Source organism: Armigeres subalbatus, chromosome 3 (genome assembly GCF_024139115.2).
Source record: "Armigeres subalbatus isolate Guangzhou_Male chromosome 3, GZ_Asu_2, whole genome shotgun sequence".
Classification (NCBI taxonomy): Eukaryota; Metazoa; Arthropoda; class Insecta; order Diptera; family Culicidae; genus Armigeres; species Armigeres subalbatus.
Window position 1 is genome coordinate 226,085,788 of NC_085141.1, and position 24,459 is coordinate 226,110,246.

Consider the following 24,459-nt stretch of genomic DNA (forward strand, 5'->3'; position numbering starts at 1 on the left):
GCCTCTTGAAAAGATATTGAAAGGAGGCTTCCGAGCCTCTTGAAAAGATGTTGAAAGGAGGCTTCCGAGCCTCTTGAAAGGAGGCTTCTGAACCTCTTGAAAAGAAGGCTTCTGAGCCTCTAGCAAAGAAGTCTTTTAAGCTTAATGAAAGGCAGGCTTCCGAGCCCCTTGAAAGGAGGATTTTGGGCCTCTTAAAAGGGAATTTTGAGCCTCTTGAAAGGATGCTTCCGATCCTCTTGAAAATAGGCTTCCGAGCTACTTGGAAAGAGGCTTTTCAGCCACTTGAAAGGAGGTTCCCATGCCTCTTAAAAGGAGGCTTCCGAGCCTCTAGAAAGAAGGCTTACGAGCCTCTTGAAAGGAGGCAACCTAATCACTTGAAAGGAGGCTTCCGAGCCACTTGTAAGAAGGCCTTCAAGCTGCTTGGAAGAAGGCTTCCGAGATGCGTAGAAGGATGCTTATAATCCTCTTGCAACGAAGCAACCGAGCATTAGTGAAAAAAAATTATTTTGTTCATTCGACGTTTTGCTCGTTCCGCAGCCCTATATACATTGTACTGTTCCGCAGCCCTATATACATTGTACTGTTCCGCAGCCCTATATACATTGTACTGGTTGTGGAAGGCAGAATTCAATTGGGATTTATTGATCGCATTGCATATTATGTACAATATAAATTTTTGAATTAAAAATACACAATTATCAAAACTATATCGATGGGTTTTCATTGGAATTGTAATACGTCTGCCATTACGCATTTTTATCAGGGGTACATGTACCCCAGGTTGAGAACCGCTGCTTTAGAATATAAACTAAACAAAATACTTTAAACTTTATGTATTTTAACCTTGTTACATTTTCCCCTAAGACGCTCAATATTAATTATTTCATAAACATTGTAATTTACGTAGTGCGACATACAATCCGCAACGCGATTACGACGGACCAAATAAGTTCATAAATATGAATTGGTTTTTGATAGAGATCCGACGGTATAAAATAAAATAATATAAGCTAACTTGGTGTGTAACAACCGACAGCTACAAAACGTTACAAAATGGCTCTAAATCATAAGCGTGTTAGCAACTAATCTTGTAATCATTTAGCTTATGCTGCTTCTCATTGCAAAAATAACGCATAAATTGTGCTCTTGTTCGTCTGGATTTGGAAAGAAAATTGATGCTATGATAAGTAAGATACGAGTATTTCGCTTATTGGTCATGGGTGACTTCCTGTCAATCGAACTTAACCGCTGGTCATTCACAAGTTTCATCCGGTCACGCACAGATCACTTACGGAAGCTCGATTAAGCTAGTAGTCAATAGCATTGATTAACCCGTGAAACGTGAGATAGGAAAGGAAGTCTAAGTTGACTCGTATGTCCACTATTGCCCCGTTCAAACTGTGGCAGAATATGATTAGAAAAGATTCACAGTGAACCTAATTGGTGCGTAATATAATTAGAACTTTTCTACACTCATTTAACCACTCGGTCAACCAATCTGTGGAACTAATAAACACCCTCACCATCATCATTAGCTACAAGACGACAATTTCATGACCCTGTGATTCGGGCCAATGGAGACGTCTGTTGACGCATGTAGCGGGTCAGCACGTGCCATGAAATTGAATTGAAAACTACATATGTTCGTGTTAGAGGAGCAAACGAATCTACGATGCGATGGAAGTGTATGGATGGTAGAGGTGTGCTTTTCACTGCTGTTCGGCTCCCGCCAGACACAACCCAAATGAGATTAACATTAGGCCAAACTTACATCTGTAACAGTCTGCAGGGCCAGGATGTAGTAAACTTCCGTCGTTACCAATTCCCAAATGGCAGATTGAATTTTCGTCTCCGTTTCGCTCATTCCTGTGAGTGACAGTAAGGGGCAGACATGGTCAGTTAGTTTACCTTTAACTTTAAAAGATGTATTCAAGAAAAAAGTATTTAACTCACCATTGTAGTTGACAATATCCGTCCAAGATTGAGGTAAATTTTTAAGGCCTTCTAAAGCTTCTAAATACTCTGGTTTATCGAAATTGCTGGCGGAAGACGTCAGTTTCGGAATGCCCTTATTGTAGCTGTCCAGCAATTCGCATAGTTTTGATTTTTGTGGTCCCTGTGAGAAGTAAAGTTTTAGTTTTTTTCTTCTAATAGAGCATCTACTCATTTCTCCTTCATACCTTTGATCCGAACGATATTGTCCATTTTTGCTTCGATTGTTTGTTGGATGAAGCGGAGGATGCTTTCGGGCTTTGGTCGTACGTTTCATCGGTGGAGGTGGACGTGAAGAGACGGTTTGACGTTGACCGATAGCCTACGGAAGCTGCCTTCTGCAGTGTGTTATGACTGCCCGGCCGGCGTCCTATGCTATCCTTGTCGGAAACGATCAACGACCGACCAGCTAAGCTCGAAATGTCGGTATAGGCATCGAGTGGTCCCATGTATGGCACGCCTGGCAATGCACAGCACATGGCAATGAAATATTTGCTTAAATTACGTCTTCAATCCATGTGGCCCAGTCGTACTTACCGAGTTCCTGTGAAGTGCCGAAGCCATTGTCCGTCACACAGATTTGGGAGAAGCTGAGACTTCGTTGTGAGAGGGAAGTACGCAGGGAATCGCTGATGGGGGAGAAATCAAGAGCAGAAGAATGGAAATATAGGTCAAACTACGGATGACAATTTAAATTAATTTCTCAGTCACGGTGATCAGAACAAGATGTGGATTGGAACATCTGAGGTAAGGATCTGTTTGTTTATCCAGGCACTGCAAAAATGAAATAGTCATGCAAATCTTAGCTTTATTTTCATGTTTCTGTTGAAAGAGACAAATAAAATGGATATTTTATGTTGATGCATGGCATAGATATAGAGCACCGAAAGAGGCGATTTCAAAAACTTATTTTTCAATTGTATTTATGTAATGCCAATTTATTTCAACTAACTATTGAATATTATATGTTGGGCTAGTTTGCCACAAGAAATGTCGCCTTTCTCGCACAATAAGCTGCCGATGTCTCTAATTCAAAACCGAACTTTTGGTTGAAGGATCGTGTTCTATTTTCCGTAGCCCAGTAGTACAACGAGCTACTTATCACAAAACAAACCATGCGTTATAATCTCGCTCTAATCTGTGAAAATTCTACAAATCTAGCACAGTTGATAATCCTTTGAGTTACTAAAAAGATCGCTAAGCTTCGAGGCAGCAATTTCTCTGTTGTGCGTTGCGATGCTAGTTGAGGTCTTGAGCAAATTTTGATTTTTTTCCGCCACCCCTAAACTGCCACCAAATCCTAAATTATCAAAAAGTTGCTACATGGAAGTTGTATTTTTATTTGAAATTTGACCTGTCCCCTTCAGTATACTGTGCAAATGCCAAAAGACGCACTGAATTGAAAAACAAAGCAAAGTTCCATTTGAAATGAACAGCTGGTGAAGAAAAAGAAGCATTTAAACATATCTTCTTTATTTGTCTTCTACATAATTTCATCACTTTTTCATATTGTACGGAGTATTGAAAGTCTACTCCTGCGATTAATTAGATCGCAGTAAAAAATAAAACGCTGAGGAAAGCAAACCTCCAGCGACTAGGAGAAAAGCTACTTTGACAGTCAGTCATTTGAATTTGCTCAATCGATACTTTAGTTTAACTTTCTTTAGCAACTTTTTTCCAATTCTTCAGATTTTATCGAAGATTAGAAACATATGGGTTTTTCGGGAAAGTTTACATTAAATAATATATCCCCCCCCCCCTCCTCCTCCTCATTGGCATTACATCACCACACTGGGACAGAGCCGCCTCGCAGCTTAGTGTTCATTAAGCACTTCCACAGTTATTAACTGCGAGGTTTCTAAGCCAAGTTACCATTTTTGCATTCGTATATCATGAGGCTAACACGATGATACTTTTTATGCCCAGGGAAGTCGAGACAATTTCCAATCCGAAAATTGCCTAGACCGGCACCGGGAATCGAACCCAGCCACCCTCAGCATGGTCTTGCTTTGTAGCCGCGCGTCTTACCGCTCGGCTAAGGAGGGCCCCTAAATAATATATAGAAGTGACTAATAATTTATTTACACTGGACGATAAAATTAGAAAAAAAAAATATATTCGCGATGCTAATGAGGTGCATTTTTAGTTCCCGACATCTAAAATCGACTGGTCTCTGACGGTTGTTGTTTGATTGAGAAAATTCCGAGATTATTTGGTCACAAAGTAGGAAAGGGAGATCCTCGCTTTAACGGCGTTGAAAACCTAATTATTACGATATCTGAATGTCCCCATGAGTATTTTCTAGGCAAAAATGGGCCTCCCAGAGGAAACGATAGGTAGGGATTTTGAAACTTGTTCAGCAGCATGTAAGCAGAAAAGCAAACAGAGACGCATGGTGCATTTGAGCGATGATTCATTTAGACATTTTTATGCGAATTTCAACACATCCGTTTTAATAAATAAATGAACAAGTGCGCAAGCACTTGTATTATGGCAAACCTGAATCAAAACGCATGTTGGACACCCTCAACCATGGTTTGAACCAAATGGCAGGCATCAGATGATCCGTCACAACTAAGTTCATTGTCTTTCTTAAAACATTTTGGGTTCACTTATTTATGCTCATTTTCATTGAAACAAATTAAAAATTACTTAACTTTGATCCGTACCATGGTTTGAACATCACTGTTCATGGTTTGAACTAAATTCGTACCATGGTTTGAACTACTCACAGTTAAAAATTCTTAAAATTACACACTGTGGAAATATTTTAGCTCATATTTTTGTGTTCAATAGCCTTCAATTTTACATCCAACTTTTTCTTGTACGCAATATTGAATACAAGCTCCATAGTAACAAAGACCTGTAATTTTAAAAAGTGATGGAAAAATGAGTCGAATCAAACGGAGGCTTTTTGTTACATCAGATATGCTGTAACATTTTTATACTGTGCTGGCTAGCAGCTAGCAACTCCTTAATGTTACACTAACTACATGCATGAAACACTGAGGAAACCTATAGAAAGGCAAATTTGTTTTACTATTCACCTTTCCGCATTAGATTAGTTACTCGAAACGTGCGAAAATCGCCTTAATTATCGATATGAAATTTGAATATTTTTAATATTGGAAATGTAAACAAAAAGCTCCAAAAAGCGCATGCAGCGCCCCTAGCGGACAGCATTAGAACATGACTGCATTTATAAGTTCAAACCACGATACATTTTAGTTCAAACCATGATCAGTTTTTACCTTGTATAACTGTTACTATTTTAAATATTTAAAATTGTTTCTCAATTGTACGACGATGTAAATCGGTTACAGATAAAAATGGTTTTCTTTTGATATATTAATCTTACTCCTGTTTCATGAAATGCGTCCTTTACGAGCTTTTTGAAATTGTACCATTGGTGGGGGGAATTCAGGACGTTTTTAAATTGCTCCATTTTACTACATAAACTATATGTACGACAGTTTAAATGAACTCTATCACTTCTAGCATACCTAATTATGATATTCATATTGTTATAGGGTCAATTTCGATTTACCAAATTCAATATGAGTAAAATTCACAGATTCAGACGAATAATATAATAATAAAATTCAGCTTATCCCAGCAAGCATTTAAAGCCCTTGCGTATTATGTACGGTCCAAATTAGTTTGAAGCAGATGTTCTACACGCTTAAAATAAATCGCCGAATTCGGTAAAATTTTACCGAAATCTCAACAGCAAAACTGTTCGGTAAATAATTTTACTGATTTTCGGTGATTTTGACAGATGAACAATGGAAAAAAATTCAAAAAATCTGTAAAATAATTACCGAACAGATCTGCTTTTGAGATTTCGGTAAAATTTACCGAATACTGTGAAATGAGTTAAGTGTGTAGGTTCTCTAAATTGTCCTGGAATTCAGATCAATTGGTCTACAAGCTCAACTACGCCTGGTATTCAATCGGAATCAATCCAGCATGCCCATACAAGTCCCTAGAGCCCTTGCGTATTATGTGGTGCAGTCCAAATTGGTTTGATGTGGATGTTCTAGGTTCTTTAAATTGTTCTGGAATTCAAATATATTTGTCTACCAGGTGAAATCTACCTGGTATACAATAGGAATCAACCAAGCATGTACTTGTATGGAGCCCTACAGCCCTTGGGTATTGTGTAGAGTCTAAATAAGTTTGATTCAGATGTTCTAGATTCTCCAAATTGATCTGGAATTCTGATCACTGAGATCACTGAGTCAACTACTCCTCGCATGAAAACAAAATCAAATCAGCATATTTATACGAGTTGCTAAAGTCCTTGCGTGTTATGTGTATTTCTAATTAGTTTAATGCAGATGTTTAAGGTTAATAATGCCTGGTATCCAATCGAAATCAACCCAGCATATCCATACAAGTTCCTAGATGCCTTATGTACTATGTGCAGTCCAAATTAATTTGGTGCAGAACTTCTAGATTCTCAAAATGGTTCTGGAATTCAGATCAATTGATCTACAAGGTCTACTACGCCTGGTATCCAACCGAAAGCAATCCAGCATGCTTAATAAACAGTGTGACACTATTTCCCTTCACTCGCAGACTGTTTGGTAGTTGCCGCATAAGAGTCGCATAGCGTTCGTCCACACAGGCACAAGCCTTTCAAGAGGACCTCTTTTTTTTCTATTTGAGTGTTCGTTCGGTTCAAACGCCATTAGACACGTGGATTCCGTATCGCTCGGAAGCACATCCTTCACCACCGGGACTAGCGATGGGCCGACAAGGACTACGAGAAGGCTCATTTAGACATACGCTGAAAGTCCAACCCGTTCGCCGGAGCCTCCCACGCTAAGGGAATCGTGCTCGAAAAGGTCGGCGTCGAAGCAGTGCAGCTCAGGCCGAGTGCAGCTCATCAAGAACGGCAAGAAATCGCCGCATTCGTTCCCCAGGATGAGGACTACATTGAACTACATTGAACTGCATTGAGGAAAACAACGAGGTCCTGGTATCTGGTTTCAGTCGAACAAGGAGAAGAAGGAACGTCCACGATCGTCCACGAATTCACTTTAAAATGTAATGTTTTATGTTTGCTTGGAAGTAATGTTACTGTAAACAAGTGAAGAAAAATCCAAATACAGGCTTATGCGATAGTTGGAACCACTTGAAAAAGAGGCTCCAAAGCCACCTTACAAGAACCCCCTTTCAAAAGGCTCGGATGCCTCCTTTTTATGGCTTCGAAGCCCCTTTTTAAGAGGCTCCGTAGCCGTTTTTTGAAGAGGCTCGCAAGCCTTATTTCAAGATGCTGAGGAATATCCTTTCAAAAGTCTAAAACGCGTCCTTTTAAGACGCGCAGAAGCTTCCTTTTAAGAGTCTCGGAAGCCTTAATTGAATAGGCTTGGAAACCTCCTTTCAAGAGGCTCAAAGGCATGCTTTCAAGAGGCTCGAAAGCCTTATTTCAATAGGTTCGGAAGCCTTCCCTCAAGAGCACAGAGAGCCTTCCTCCAAGAGGATTCGTCTTTCAAGAGGCTGAAAAGCGCCTTTTCAAGACTCTCAGAAGCCTCCTTTTAATAGTTCCGGAAGCCTCATTTGCAGATGTTTGGAAGCCTCCTGCCAAGAAACTCGAAAGCTTTCACGACGCTCGTAAGCCTCCTCTTAAGAGGATCGAAAGCCCCCTCCAAGAGGCCCAGAATTCGTTTTTAAAGAAGCTGAGAACCATCCTTTGAAGAGGTTCGGAAGCCGCCTGCCAAGGAGATCTGGAGGCCCAATTTAAAAAGGCTCGGAAGCCTCTACTCTTAAGACCTGAAAGCCTCCATTCGAAAGGCTCGGAAGCCTCCTTTAAAAAGACTCGGAAGCCTCCTTTCAAAAAGCTTGGAAGCTTCCTTTCAAGAGGCTAGGGAGCTTGTTTCAAAAGGCTTGGGGGCCTCATTTCCAGAGGCTGAGAAGCATCCTTTTAAGAGGCTGAAATCCGCCCTTCCTAGATGCTCAGAAACATCCTTTTAAAAAGCTCGGAAGCCTCCTTTCAAGAGGCTCGGAAACCTCCTTTTACGAGGATCAGAAGCCTCCTTCAAAGGGGCTCGGAATTCGTCTTTCGAGAGGCTTGGATGTCTCCTTTTAAAAGGCTGAGAAGCACTCTATTACAAGGCTTAAAAGCGTTATTTTGAGACGCTCAAAAGTTTCTTCCAACAGGCTCGAATATCTCCCTTCAAAAGGCTCGGAATTCTTCTTTTAGGAAGCTTGAAAGCCTCCTTTCAAGAGGCTTAGAAGCGTCCTTTCTAGATGCTAATAAGCCTCCTTTTAAAAGTCTCCAAAAGTCTTCAAAGTCTTGTAGGAAGCTTTATGTATAAACATAATTTGCTTGAAATGTTTCACGGGGTAATGAAAATTTCAGACGACCTTTTGTAGAACCATTAGTTTTCGGTTTCGTTTTTCATTTATCTACGCCTATTTGTATTTAAATACAGCGAATACTAGGGGGTATCTCAATGAATGCAAAAGTTGGAAGGGGTACGTCTCAAGAAAAAGGTTGAAAACAGCTGTTGTAGACCAATTGATCTGAATTCCAGGACAATTTGGAGGACCTAGAACATCTGGATTAAACTAATTTGGACTGCATATAATGCGTAAGGGCTTTAGAGGCTTGCAAGGATAAGCTGGGTTGGTTTCTGTTAAGAAGTTCTTCTGAATTGGTAAATTTTACTCATATTAAATTTGATATATCAATATTTTCGCTTAGAATACGCCCGGGAACCAAATGTTTGAAATCATGATTTTAATGATTTCTTGATCGCAGTACTCGAGATGTTAACCAAGAACATATACTTCCCAACACACAATGATATCCATAAGGAACAATTTTTAATTTCAAATTTCCCCCTCATTCATTTGTCAAGCTTTTTGTATCAAACATCTAAAATTTTTGTATGAAACGTCATGCTGCTCTAAAGCACGATCTTCCCTCCCCTTAGGGACGTGACGTTCTTTGTGGATGGATCCTTACGTTCAGGTTTCCCATAATTTACGTTCCACACATATTTATTTAATAAAAACGCATGTGATGAAATTTGCATAAAAAGTTAAGTCACAAGATTATTCATCGCACACAAGTACCATGCGTCTCCATTAGAGTACCAATGGAATGTATGGGAAAAAAATTGTCATCGAATTTCAAAAAACGACATTGGTCACAAGTTTCATTACCCCAAAATATGACTTCGTGCGAAATTTGAGCTCGATCGGACATGATTTAGGGGTGCCTAAAATTCGTCAAAGTTTTTACCCATGAAACTTTTCCCAAGGGGGACAAAAGGAAAAGTCGAAAATCGAATTTTCGTTTTTGATGCCAAATAACTTAAAAATGTATCAAACGTTGAGATCTGATACTATTTAAAAACAATTATGAAAGAAATCAATTTTTTTTTTCTTAGAACATTTTTGGGACTTAAATTTTTTTTTCCATGATGAAAATTTTCTAATCGAATTTTACAACGGACGATACGCAAACGTTTTCGTAGCCAAAAATATCCCCCTATGCAAAATTTGAGCTGAATCGGACAAACGGTTTTTGCCATAAGACATTTGTGCATAAGTGCCATAAGTGCCAAAACAGTCGGATTTTTCAAAAAAATAATGTTAAAAGTTTCATGCATTTTGAGTTCTTTGGTATCAAAAACCAAAAAATTATTTCACCCTCGTAAGAAATAAAAAGTTTTGAATAATTTTGAGCACCCCTAAATCATGTCCGCTATGAAAATGTTTGCGTATCGTCTGGTGTTAAAATTCGATGAAATTTTTTTTCATCATCTGAAAACAATTGTTCTATAAGAGAAAAAATCTATTTTTCTTTTCAATTTTTTTTGAGGTTACATCAGATCTCGACGTTTCATGCATTTTTAAGTCATTTGGCATAAAAAAAAATCTATTTTCGACTTTTCTTCTGGTCCCCCCTTGGGAATTTTCATGGGTAAAAATTTCAAAACTTTGATGATAGGCACCCCTAAATCATGTCCGATTGATCTCAAATTTTACATGGGGTCATATTTTGGGGTAATGAAATTTGTGAGCAATGTCGTTTTTTGAAATTCGAAAATGTCATTTTCATTTTCACCCTGATCTCCATATGTTTTTATGCTTATGTGCTGCTGAACAGTTTTCAAAATCCCTACCTATCGTTTCCTCTGAGATTCCGATTTTTGTCTGATAAACACTCATATCGTATACGATAATTATTATAATTATAATAATAATAATTATTATTATTATAATAATAATTATTATTATAATTAGGTTTGTAGTAATAACTAAGTATTTTAACTTATCTGAAAATGCGATCATGCAAACATGCAAGTGACTCCAACGCCGTTGAAGAAAGGATCCCTTTCCTACGTTGTGACTAGGGGTGGTGGAAATTCGCGGCAAAATTTTCAAAATTCCGTGGTTAACCAATTCAGAAAATCTGAAAATTCGCGGCAATTTCGTGATGAATTATATTTCGGTACAAAAAATAAGAAAGAGAATGTAGATTCCATATTTATTTAAATTGTTTCGCTTATTAATTTTAAATTCTTGTCACAAGACGAGTTTGTACAATCCCATTCAATTCCACCACTTAATTGTACCTTGACAGATACGTATTTCGACCTCAACAGTAAGGTCGTCTTCAGTGTCTCGTACTTGAATCGACTCGAGTCAAGTACGAGACACTGAAGACAACCTTACTGTTCAGGTACAAGAAGTGAAGACATTTCACTAAAAAGCTCACAATATTTTTTTTAATCTCAAAATCTCAAATATTTTTTCTATTATTTTTTTTTTGCATTACTGGTCAAAAGCAGGTAGGTGTCGAGTAGTATTGCTTCATCTTCATCCACCACCCCTAGTTGTGACCAAACATCGTTCGGAATTTTCCCAATCAAGATGCTTCGAAAGCCGCCACATTCGCTGTTACTTCTTTTTTTCAATAACCTGAATAAGATTTGTAGGATCATTGATATAGGGTACGATTCTTAGACATTAAAACATAATAAAAAATATTAATCTGCAGTGATCAGTGGTTAAAAATAGATAATTAGATATAAAAATTGGGGACATGTCATATTTAATTGCAATTTAGTTCTTCTTAGTTGCTGAAGACTTAACATTAGAAAAGATAGGCACGTATTATCCATTTTTCATCATATTCAAGAGGTAATATAATTGTGATTTATTAAAATAGTATGATAACAAACTTTGAGATGAATTGGTAAAAGTGGGTTTGAATTACATAGAATCCGGGCCGGATTGAGCCGGAAGGGTGCCCCGGGGCCGCAATATCGAATGTTTCCGGAAAGTTTGTCAATGCAAATGCAATTTTAAATAACAGCATATTTGATATATTTATTTTGATAGAGAGTGAAATTAGACTGTGGCAAACAAGGTGCCAAATTACAAAATTCTGTTTAACATATTGTTCTCAAATTTTAGCAGTACTTACGTGCCCGGACTTCAAATCTCAACGGTAACCATTCGATTTAAGAAGTCGAGCACTACAAATGGAACGCATGAGAATCTTGAATACGAATTTACTGTTGATGTTATTATTCAATTTAAACTGCTAGCTGTTCATTTCAGATCCGCCGAATCGTCAAATCAAGCGTAAAATAATAATTACAACTTCGTTGACTGAAGATAAACTGTGTGCGGTGCTCACAAGAACGCAATGTGGCTTAGTAACAAGGCTTAGTGGCCACATTTGGATCCTGAAAACTTTGTCCTATACTATTGCATATTTAATACCCCATTGACTAGGACATTTTGTCTTCTTCCCGGTGCCTAAAAGTTTGTTTATACTTATCTTGTGTTCAAGCAGATCCGTAACCTCGGCAACCGCCAAACCTAGACCCATGCATGTGTATGATTTATCTTAACTTATCCCATAAGGAAACTTACGCCAGAGAAATCCCCTTCGCTACCGGTATCAATATTTCATCACGGAAACCATTGTTATCACCGGACTCGAAGTATACCGAGAAATACTCCGAGCTGGAAACCTTCACGTTCGAACGAAGGAGATATCGATGTTATTCCAGTTTTGTGTTCCGTTCGCCCGCCCGAATCAGCGAATTTGATGAGAAAATTCCCATGATATCGACGTGAACATATTTTGTGGCGGTTGTTGTTTCCATTGCAGAGTATCACAAGCGGTGCGGAATATGGTTAATTTGTTGTGACAGTTCGGTGGCAACCGTCGATTACATTTTTCGCCATCGTGTGCAACCATTTAGTGTTGGAGGGATCATGCAAAGAGAGAGAAAAAATAAGGAAAACGATTAATACATTTGGTAATATTATTTAATTTGGATTGTTCTTTGTATTGCGCCTCAAATGTTTAAGAGATTAAAGTTTTTTATTGAATGGAATAAAATTTAAGACTAAAAACACGTCATATTTTTTTCAACGAAGATAATCCGAGTAGCGCTATTCGAACAAATTTGGTTACAGCAACCCATATATCGACGGTATAGTGCAGTACAGGTACAACTCATAACCTTACAAATTTCAGAAACGACGTTTTAAATTGTTTAGTTTTTGATCAACACAGTATAACTTCTCAAATTTTCTACACATTTTCTCTGTCTAAGGAAGACGATATTAGACTAGATGGGAGAGTTGTAGAGAAAAAGGAAAGAGGGCATATTTATGAAACGAACAGTTTTGTTTAATTTTACAACGCGTGGGTCGATTTAAATCTTATTTGGAACACGTCTTCTCTATTTTAAGGAAACGATTATAGTGGGTTAGGGAGGGTCATCTGGAATGCGGGAGTTTATTGGAGTTATTGTGTGGAAAAAGAACAATTTAGTACAGCTTTAGTATAAAGCGCCTTAACCGATTTCCATCAATATTGGAACACATATTCTCTATTATTAGCAAACGATTATATCTGGGGTATAACGGTCATTGGGAAAGGGGAAAGGTGTGTAAAGGACAATTGGCATAACGATTTTTTGGTATAATTGTGTACAGCGTCGAAAGTAATTCCTCCTTTAAAAATAATCGTTCGCGTGACTCGAAAAATATTCCAGATTTTCTTAAATCTGACCCTAGGCTCGGAGCCTACTAGAACATGAATAACGTGTGGGACCGAAATCCGTACAGCACCGAAATCCGTCCACCTCATGAGATATCAATGAATTAAAGGGGGTTAAAGGTAATTAATGTAGAAATAATTTATCTTATCTTGTTCAGATTCTTGACAGTAAGCTTTTAGGGCATAGAAATGGAAAGAAGGCTTCGAAATTAAAACAACAAAAATCAAAAACAAATCGCCACCCACCAAACGCGGAGTTTTTGCCGCCATTTTGTTTTCGGGTAGAGCATAATTGCATCAAAAGTAACTGTGTTTTAATTGCTAATTGCGAATCATAACATAAGATAATCGGAATACAAATCGAATAGATCGCTTCTCAAGGTGCGTATCGAACTATTTACAGTGGTAGTTTAGTCAATCAGACTGCTTTCATTTAAATATTTAGGTAAAAAATAGCTGTACGTATTTTGATCCTTTGATTCGAATTCCGTCCACGGTGGACGGATTTCGAGTCAGAAGAAGTTGATTTTATTCATTATTTTATCATGTTTTTCTTAGTTTTTAATGAGTAAATGTGAAACACTTCAAAAGTAGAAGCCTTTATGCTCCTGTGTCAATGACAAACGTTTTATTTACATTCGATTCCTATTTTCTAATGACCTTTTCATATATTAAGGTGCTTAAATGTACGGATTTCGATGCCCCACGGTATATGTTTTCTTGAACAATCCTTTTTTCAAATAGACCTGTGCGCCGATTGAAATGCTATCGGTGGAGGAGTAATAGATCATTTTCAGCCAGCGGCGGCGGTGTGCCGGCGTCACGCTTTTGGTGATCGGCGGCAGCGGCGCGGTGGCGTGGGTCGGCGTGGGCTAATTTTATGCAACAAAAAAATCTCCGCATTTTTTCGGAAGCTTCCAGGAGCTCCCCCGAATGTTTTCTAGGAAGAATTAATTCAGGAAGTGCCTCCAGCAACTTCACGGAAGTTCATCCGGGAATTTTTCCGGAAGTTCCTCCAGATATTCTTCCGGAAATTCCTATAGAAGTTCCTATGAAACCTTTTCCAGTTCAGAAACTCCTATGGAAGTTTGTTTTCAGTTTTCCATCTTAAAAAATTCCTTCTTAAGTTCATCCAGAAATTTCTCCGGAATTTCCGCCGGGAAATGTTTCAAAAGTTTCCCCAGAATTTCCACTAGGAGTTACTCTAAGAATTTCATTACCACAGATACAACTTTCCATAAATTATTGAAAATCTTTTTTAATTCCCATGGAATTCGTCTAAGCTCACCTTCCATTCAGCTCCCGAGAATTCTACCGGAATTTCCTGCAGAAATTTACCATCAGGAATTTATCCAGATTTTTCCTCTAAAATTCTAAGTTTAAGTTATGTTTAGGAAATGTTTAGACGCAACTTTTCTAGACATTTCTTAAAAAGTTCATTCAGAAATTATTCCAGTTATTCTTACAGAAATTGCCACAAAAATTTTTCCGAAAATTTCTCCAAAAACGTCTTCAGAATTTTCTCTTAGAATCCTCCCGGAAATTTCTCAAGAAATTATAGAAGGAAATACGCACATGGGAACTTCTCCCAAATAAGTAGCAAATGTGTTTTCGCTTTTAATCCGACTGGGGTAACCGTACCCTTAGTGGAGGTAGCACCAATAGTGGAGGTAGTGGGGTTTTAATGAGATTTGTCATATTTATAGACTTTACGATGGTTTCAGTTGATGCGCCGTGCTTTAAATATCCTTTTAAATGCAACTTACCTTAAGATTTCGCTTGAAAAACTATTGAAAACAATGATTTTCCTTAACAAAATTGACTCCCTAGCACCTATAGTGGTGCAATTGTACCAATAGTGGCGAGTCTTATAAGAAACCAATGGATAGCACCACTACAGGAACCAAAATTATTTTTTACCGCCACTAAAGGAACAGTGTACCCATAGTGGTGCAAGCAATATTTGGCAATTGTTGATGTTAAATAACATCTATCTCATTTTTGTTAGCAAATTTATTAGTTTATCTATTGACTAAGATAATAAAGCAGTAAATTTCCCATAATTATCAATTTTTTGAAAATATTTTCTTTTGTGGATCTACTAATACCTCCACTATTGGTACCGTTACCCTAACCGAAATTTTGTCAAATTAATAGTACAACTTCAGTCGTCCACCCCCATATAACTTCTCCAGAAATTACTGCCAAGGGAGGCTAAAAATTCTCCAGGTACTATTCCCAACTTTTCATCAAGAAATTGTTACGGTCACCCACCAAACTCTTCTGGATTTTTCCGAGAATTTCCTCCAGGAATTCACCCAAAGTATCCTAGAGAATTTTCCCTGGAAATTTTCCCGACCTTTCTTCCACGAGTTAGTCAAAAAATAATCAGGAAAATTCCGCGAAATTTACTTTAAGAATTCTTCCAAAAATCCCTCCATGAATTCCCACGGCAATTTTGCCGAAAATTATTCGGGAACTTTTATTATTAAATTTCTCCCAGCAGTTTCTCAAGGTGTTCTCCAGTAAATTCCATGGATAACGTCGGGATATTCTTTTAGAATTCAAGAAGGATTTTTTGTAGATATTCTGAAACAATTCTTGAAGGATTTCTCGCTTAACTTTTCAAAACGACCTAAGTAACATTTTTTTTTTGAATTTGTAACCGTTTGGTTACAAATTGTAGATTTTTGTTTTGTATTTATGTTGTTTTGTCGGAGCCTCCACGTTTCTCGTGTAAAAACAGCAGAACTATCACAGAAGCGTTAGGGTTTGGTACCGCTGTAATTATATGAGAGAGCTTTAAAATATCCAACATGGCATCAAGCTTGGATAAATGCCATGTTGAATAAAATGACATGCAAAATAGCGGGAAATATGGAGGGAATTTCTTTTAAAAGAGGAGCCATTGCCCAAATTCGGCCTCTTTAATATCAGGCGTCCGTGTGCTGAAGAAGTGTTTTTTTTAAGTGCAGTTGAAACAGTGTGTAAGAACCCCCCCCCCTTTCCTAGCAGGAGCTAGATTTTATAATTGGGGAAACCTGTTCAGGTAATTCTACGCTGTGCACTGGGAAACCCGGTTTTAATACCAATCGGTCCTTTAGGACCTCTTTTGTTCTCTTTTGTCTCTTCCTCTACCTTTTGTGGTAGATTCTCAGCACACGGTTCGGCCCGCGAAGTCATTTGGCTTCCGCGCCTAATCCGTCAAGGATTTTAACGTCCTTCTAACGTCCTTCACCGGACGATTCCTCGGGCCGTAGGCCCTAATCGTAAAGGAGGATTTCCCCTCTCGGCCGTCCAAGGTGGCTAAGCCACGGCCGGCCGATCGCGCCTACGAGGGAAGACGCCTGCCCACCATTGTCCAGCAACGCCCGCTGGCCCCGTCGGACGAAGACCGTCCGTTCACCGTTCGCCTCGCTATTCCGGCGAGATTTCTGGTCGCACAGCTCGACAGGAGCCGCTGTGTCGGCCATTCTACTCCCGTCACCAACAGCAGCAGCGGTATGTACCGGTACCAACATTAGAATAGGTCACACTTAACAAATTAACACAAATTTATTACACAGAACAACACGCACACACCACAATTAGGAAAAATAAAATTATGTGCAAGTAATGTGAAAGTTCTGTGTTGTTAGTTTTTGTTTACCGCGAAAAACCCTTGATTACCCAGTAGTTAGCCGACCCTGGGATTGCCGGAGAGTCTCTTGTGTCCTGGTCTGGCCTGGCTATTGATAGTTGACGATTCAGGAAACTCTAGTTTCAAATTAATTTGAATAGCGCAATCAACAGAACAACATGAAACCTTTTGATTGCAGTACTCAAATTAATTAATGAAAAAAATGTTACTTAGATCCTTTTGAAAAGTTAAGCGAGATTTATTGAGGAAATTCTCGAAGAGGAGGATTGTTTGGAAAAAATCATGAATGAATTCTCGATGTTTTATTGTATGAATATTTCAATGGAGTTACCGGAGGAAGTCTCTTAAAAAAATCTGAAAAAGTTGTTGAAGAAATTCTAGAATTGAAAAGACATTTCCGGAAGTGTTCTAGAAGCAATTTTTAAAAATCAATTCCTACTTTTTGCCTTTCTCGTATACAAAGTACACGTAAGGGCTATATGTTCGCTCCAAAAACGAACTTTTTATAGGAGTCCCGGAGACCCATAGTGTTATATACCGATCGACTCAGCTCGACGAATTGAGGTGATGTCTGTGTGTGCGTGTGTGTGTGTATGTGTGTGTGTATGTGTGTGCGCAAAATAATCTCACTCATTTTTCAGGCACTTATTCTCAACCAATTTGCTCGCAACAAGTTGCATTCGACGCGGAATCTTGTCCCATTGTTTCGTATTGAAAATTGGCCCAATCGGACTATGGGCTTCGGAATTATGGCCAAAATATATTTTTTTAAAAGAAAAATTCTTACTCACTTTTAAGGCACTTACTCTTAGCTGATTTACTCGCAACAAGTTTCATTCGACGTAGAATCTTATCCAATTATTTCGTATTGAAAATTGGACAGATCGGACTATGGGTTTCGAAGTTATGGCCAAAATTCATTTTTTGCATAAGAAACACATACAAAATTCTCACTCATTTTTCAGGCACTTATCTTTAACGGATTTGCTCGCAACAAGTTGCATTCGACGCGGAATCTTGTCCCATTGTTTCGTATTGAAAATTGGCGGAATCGGACTATGGGCTCAGAAGTTATGGCCAAAATACTTTTTTTCACCAAAAGTGCGTAGAAATTACTCACTCGAAAAAAAAACGAGAAAGGCACCATCACCGCTAGGTGGATTAATCTGGGTTTTACATTGAATGTTAGGTGGATTTCCAAACAATGTATGGCTGTTGTATTGCAAGAAATTTGGGTTTGTATTTTGGGCAAGATAAAACTTTTTTAAACATGTACGAAACCCTACTGCTTCAATAGTCTTTAATAACCATCGGCGTGATAAAATCGTACTCAGCGGAAATACTTAACATGTCTCAGTAGAAATACTTAACGTACACCAGCGGAGTAATAGTTTACACGAGATTAGCAATAAAAACCCAGATTAATCCACCTAGCGGTGATGGTGCCTTTCTCGACCTTCGTAAAATGTGTGTGCTTGAAAAAAGATGAGCTAGTGGCTAGGAGTAAAAAAGACAAATTTCTTTGTCCGTTCTATGAAAATCAGATTATTTATGGCAAAGATATTGTAGATCCAGTTGAAAACCGAAAATCATATTTTGTCCCATTTCCGGATGTCGCAACTGCATCGCGAGTGGTTCCCGACTATGGCACAGTTGCGCACTACTCGCGATGCAGTTGCAGCATCCGGAAATGCGAGAAAATGCGATTTCGCGGGACCTCGGTTCGGTTTTCAGCTTGATCTACAATATGCTAATAAGAATTTCGACATTTTTGTTTCCTTTTCCAATCATTTTGACGTACATAACCCTGTTTTATTTCACCCAGTCATATATTTTAAGGATATCACTTTTGGATGTTAGTTGAACTGAAGCTCCGACTACACAAAAAGAAAACGAAAATGTCATTCCCATCACGCGAGCGGAGGGCAATATTTGTTATGATATAAATCTCATGACCGTCTTTCTGCCAAACTCCCGTATGAAGTGAGAGACAGAGACATCATCTCAGTTCGTCGAGCTGAATCGATTGGTATATAACACTATGGGTCTCCAGGCCTTCTGTAAAAGTTTGGTTTTTGGAGCGAACATACAGCCTTTTCGTATAAAAAGGCTAAAATGGTGTTTCGGCCATAACTTCCGATCCCATAGTCCAGTGGTGCTCAGCATTTTGTGTATTTTTTGCCTTAATTTGCTTATCACACAATAAAAATGAGCTTTCATCTTACAAGTTAGTACTTGGACGAAAGCTTTCAAATATATCTATCAGCAGAGGATATTAAAACGAATATTGGTGGTAGAATCATTCCGTACGACTTGATCAAAGTAAAATTACCCTGCGGCCCGCGGTCCGCACTTTTGTTTTGCTTTGATCGTTTCGTACGGAGTGAATTTAACACCAACATCCGTTTTATTACCCTCAGCAGATAGATATATTTGAAAGCTTTCGACCAAGTGCTAATTTGTATGGGTTAAGCTCATTTTTATGGTGTGAGAAGTAAATTAAGGGAAAAAACGCCCAAAGTGCTGAGCACCACTGCCATAGTCCGATCTAGCCAATTTTCAATAGGAAACAATGGGACAGGATTCTGCGTCGAATGCAACTTGTTGCGTGTGAATCGATTAAGGTTAGGTGGCCGAAAAATAGGTGACATTTTTTGTGATTTTTATGAAAAAAGGTATTTTGGTCATAACTTCAGATCCCATAGTCCGATCTGGCCAATTTCAAATAGGAAATAATGGGACAGGATTCTGCGTCGAATGCAACTTGTTGCGAGCAAATCAGTTGAGGATAAGTGTCCGAAAATGAGTGACATTTTTTACGCGATTTTTTTGTATGAATTTGTATTTTGGCCTTAACTTTTGATTCCATAGTCCGATCTGGCCAATTTCAAATAGGAAACAATGAGACAGGATTCTGCGTCGCAACTTGTTGCGAGCAAATCGGTTGAGGATAAGTGCCCGAAAAATGAGTGACATTTTTTACGCGATTTTTTCGTAGGATTTTGTATTTTGGCCATAACTTTCGACCCCATAGTCCGATCTGGCCAATTTCAAATAGGAATCAATGGGACAGGATTCTGCATTGAATGCAACTAGTTGCGAGCAAATCGGTTGAGGATAAGTGTCCGAAAAATGAGTGACATTTTTTACGCGATTTTTTTGTATGAATTTGTATTTTGGCCATAACTCTCGATCCCATTGTTCGATCTGGCCAATTTCAAATAGGAAACAATGGGACAGGATTCTGCGTCGAATGCAACTTGTTGCGAGCAAATCGGTTGAGGATAAGTGCCCGAAAAATGAGTGACATTTTGTTGAGTAGTTTTGCGCACACACACACACACACATACACACACACATACACACACACACATTCCAGTAAGTCCCGGGGGGAACAGGGCATGTGAAGAGAGGGTAACTCAAGTAACCTTCTGCTACTTGGGTGGGTTTAGTGGGTTCGGCGGGCCGGCCTTCTGCCGACCGCGCCAACCCCACTCCCTGAGTGATAATTTCAGGTGTCTGTAAGCAGATTTGCCTTCATCCCTCTATAAAAAAAAATACACACACACACACACACACAGACATCACCTCGATTCGTCGAACTGAGTCGATTGGTATATAACACTATGGGTCTCCGGGCCTTCTATAAAAAGTTTGTTTTTGGAGCGATCATATAGCCTTTACCGTATACTTAGTATACGAGAAAGGCAAAAAGGCAAAAAAATAAACTTTGGCCATATCTGTTTAATACCGATCTGTTTAATTTTCAATACGAAACAATGGAACAAGATTCTGCGTCGAATGCAACTTGTTGCAGGCAAATCGGCTAAAAGTAAGTGCCTAAAAAATGAGTGAGAATTTTTCTTGTCAACAAATGTATTTTGGCCATTACTTCGAATCCCATAGTTCGATTCGACCAATTTTCAATACGAAACAATGGGACAGGATTTCGCGTCGAACGAAACTTGTTGCGAGCAAATCGGTTAAGGATAAGTGCCTGAAAAATGAGTGAGAATTTTGTACGTGTTTATCATGTGAAAAAGTGGATTTTGGCCATAACTTCGAAACCCATAGTCCGATCTGTCCAATTTTCAATACGAAACAATGGGACAAGATTCTGCGTTGAATGAAACTTGTTGCGAGTAAATCAGCTAAGAGTAAGTGTCTAAAAAGTGAGTGAGATTTTTTGTTGTAAAAAAATATATTTTGGCCATAACTCCGAGGCCCATAGTCCGATTCAGCCAATTTTCAATACGAAACAATGGGACAAGATTTCGCGTCGAATGCAACTTGTTGCGAGCAAATCGGTTAATGATAAGTGCCTGAAAAATGAGTGAGATTATTTTGCGCACACACATACACACACACATACACACACACATACACACACACATACACACAGACATCACTTCAATTCGTCGAGCTGAGTCGATCGGTATATAACACTATGGGTCTCCGGGACTCCTATAAAAAGTTCGTTTTTGGAGCGAACATATAGCCTTTACGTATACTTTGTATACGAGAAAGGCAAAACTAAATAATCTATATTAAGGTACACTGGGGCACGGTGCCCCTAGACGCGAATATTATCGCACTTCCATGAACCTCCGTGGTTTTCTCACGAAAGGAAAGCTTAGAGCACCATGAAAAGGATACGGGGTGTTTTAAAATCTTTCATCGGTGAAATTTTAAATTCGACTTATATTAAAATTGTATGGTTTCTTCCATATACATACATGTTAGCTGCAAAATATAAATATACTAGTCGACCCGGCAGACGTTTTCCTGCATAGTAGGCGAAAATGAACATTGAGAACTGCATATGCGAGATTTCCATACGAATCTTTATTTTAGTATTTCATGATTTACTCAACTTAACTAATGATTTTAGACTCAGGAAATATCATATAAACCCGTCGGAAACGATAACGAACATATCTGCTGAAGGAATGAAACATCCATCCAGCCGTTTTCGAGTTATGCGGATACGAACACAGACCATTTCATTTTTATATATAAAGATAGTGCTTACCTTTTCAATAGTAATCAAATCCAGTATTGTTGAAATGCCATACGAAATTCCAAATAAATTAATGTTCTTTGACATTCGGGTAATGTGTCCAGCCCACGTGGGTCTGTCATACATTAAGATTGGTCGAACTATAAATCTGATGGAACAACAGTGCTGAACGCGTAAGTTTTTGCTCTTATTTGCACAGTTTTCTCTCCAGATTAAACAATCCAATGTTTTCATGGTAATAAACTCATATGTCAAGACATATTATGATAAGTGAAAAACGCCAAACTTAGCTTGCGTTCTGGGTTTGGAAAGCAAATCCTAATAAAAGATGTGTGCAAATGCCATTTCATCATTGCTTTATTACGATATATTCAAAGAATTTTATTTGATGATACGGATTGTGAGAAAAGTGTCACAGGTACACATAATAAATTAAAACAAGCATAAAATATTCGTAATCCTAATGCATTAGCAATTGTAAAATCCCGAGCACAGATATGTAAAATTATATGATTATAATAAAAACAAATCACTGGTTACAAAAATCTAGCAAAAGGCTCAATACCTATGCAATCTGTACACGGTAAGCTTAGCAAGTTCTATTGTTTAACACTGGAAATATCGCATTTCAATCATTTAAGGCTTGTCCAAAAGCGAACAATAGGAAAAAGACATCATCTTTATTCTTATTTTTAGCGTTTATTACTCAGCTGCATTCCATTCAAATTACTTGATTTTTGAAATACGGCCAATTGCAATACACGGAGAAACTCGTTTAGTGAGTGAAGCTAGCCATGTTCTAAAAATCAAGTAATTTGGAAGCAATAACTTGCTAAGCTTACCGTTTAAATACTGCATAGGTATTGAGTCTTTCACTACACAGAAAACCAAAGCTACCTGAAAGTGTGTTGTCTTCAGTCAAAACCGTACTTTGGCCCCATAACCCAATTTTGAATAAAATTACTTTTCTAGCACTAGGTAGTTTGCCTTTAATCACATGTAAACAAATTACCGAAATTTAAGCTTAATTTACCCAAAAAGAACTTTGATACACAGAAAATTGGGAAAATAAAATATACTCAAAATTTGGGCTGTTAGGTCGAACTACCCCGGTGAGGTGCTTGCATCTTACTCTCGTTTTATCAACAATCATGAGAAAGAAAAGGAAAACTACCCAAATTTTGATTAAATTTTGTTGCGATATTCTAATCAGCAAATATTTTGAACTCAAGTTTTGGGTTGACTTATCTGTCAGTGTAGTCTTTTTGTAATCAGTGATTTGTTTTATTATAATCATTCAATTTTACATCTCTGTGTTCAGACAAATACTAATGCATTGGGAAAGCGATTATTTCATGCTTGCTTTAATTTATTATGTTTACCTGTGACACTTTTCTTACAATACCCATTATCCAATGAAATTCTTTGAATTTATCGTGCAATGCAATGCTGAAATAGCATTTGCACACATCTTTTATTGAGATTTCGTTTCCAAACAGAGAACGCAAACTAAATTGCGGCGTTTTCCGTTATCGATGTTCATGACTATTGGGAACATATCACTTACTAAATATTATAACATGTTTTGACGTATGGGTTTATTACCTTGAAAACATTGGATTGTTTAATCTGGACAGTAAACTGTGCAATTAAGAGCAAAAACTTACGCGTTCAGCACTGTTGTTCCATCAGATTCATAGTTCGACCAATCTTAATGTATGACAGAGCTACGTGGGCTGGATACATTAACTGAATGTCGAAGAACATTCTTTTATTTAGAAGATTTCATATTGCTACTAGCATTTCAACAATACTTGATTTAATTACTATTGAAAAGGTAAGCACTATATATTTATATTTTGCAGCTAACATGTATGCATATGAGAAAAAAAACATACAATTTTAAAATAGGTCGAATTCAAAATTTCACCGATGAAAGATTTTAAAACACCCCGTATCTTTTTCCTGGTGCTCTAAGCTTTCTTTTCGTGAGAAAACCACGGAGGTTCATCAAAGTGCGATAATATTCGCGTCTGGGGGCACCGTGGGGGGAAGTGGAAAAAGTGTAAGTGTAAGTGTAAAGGTAAGTGTAAAAAGTGTAAGAATATACTTTAGTGCACACACTAATACTATGTTAAAATTTGTATAAAACATACACTAACACGGTTAGCGCTTGAACTGTAATTTTAGGTTTCGTGAGAAGTTAATTTTGGTATTTATAAAATCAATCCTTATTTGCAGACGTTGTCCCTTTTTCCAGTGAATTTGATTCACAGGTGACCATTATAATAACAATTAAACTAATCACATTCAATTAGTAGTGGTTTGTATCATGAAAGCAAATAATTTAAATGTTTTGCCTTTCTCGTATACTAAGTATACGTAAAGGCTATATGATCGCTCCAAAAACAAACTTTTTATAGAAGGCTCGGAGACCCATAGTGTTATATACCAATCGACTCAGTTCGGCGAATTGAGGTGATATCTGTGTGTGTGTGTGTGCGCACAAAACGACGCAAAAAATGTCACTCATTTTTCAGGCACTTATCCTCAACCGATTTGCACGCAACAAATTGCATTCGACGCAGAATCCTTTCCCATTGTTTCCTATTGAAAATTGGCCAGGTCGGACTATGCGATCGGATGTTATGGCAAAAATACAAATTTATACGTAAAAATCGCGTGAAAAATGTCACTCATTTTTCAGGCACTTATCCTCAACCGATTTGCACGCAACAAATTGCATTCGACCTATTGAAAATT

The 24,459-nt window shown here is 38.0% G+C and overlaps 1 protein-coding gene across 1 annotated transcript in view; it reads right to left on the reverse strand.

Annotated features, from left to right (window-relative positions):
- Positions 1–24,459, reverse strand: part of LOC134220472 (serine-rich adhesin for platelets) — a 488,621-nt gene that overhangs the window by 39,014 nt on the left and 425,148 nt on the right. Inside the window, exons 5-9 of the mRNA XM_062699526.1 lie at positions 11,896–11,996; positions 2,530–2,621; positions 2,181–2,452; positions 1,954–2,116; positions 1,772–1,866 (exon numbers count right to left, since the gene is read on the reverse strand). Coding sequence (XP_062555510.1) covers positions 1,772–1,866; positions 1,954–2,116; positions 2,181–2,452; positions 2,530–2,621; positions 11,896–11,996 — 723 coding nt within the window. The remainder of the gene's footprint in view (positions 1–1,771; positions 1,867–1,953; positions 2,117–2,180; positions 2,453–2,529; positions 2,622–11,895; positions 11,997–24,459) is intronic.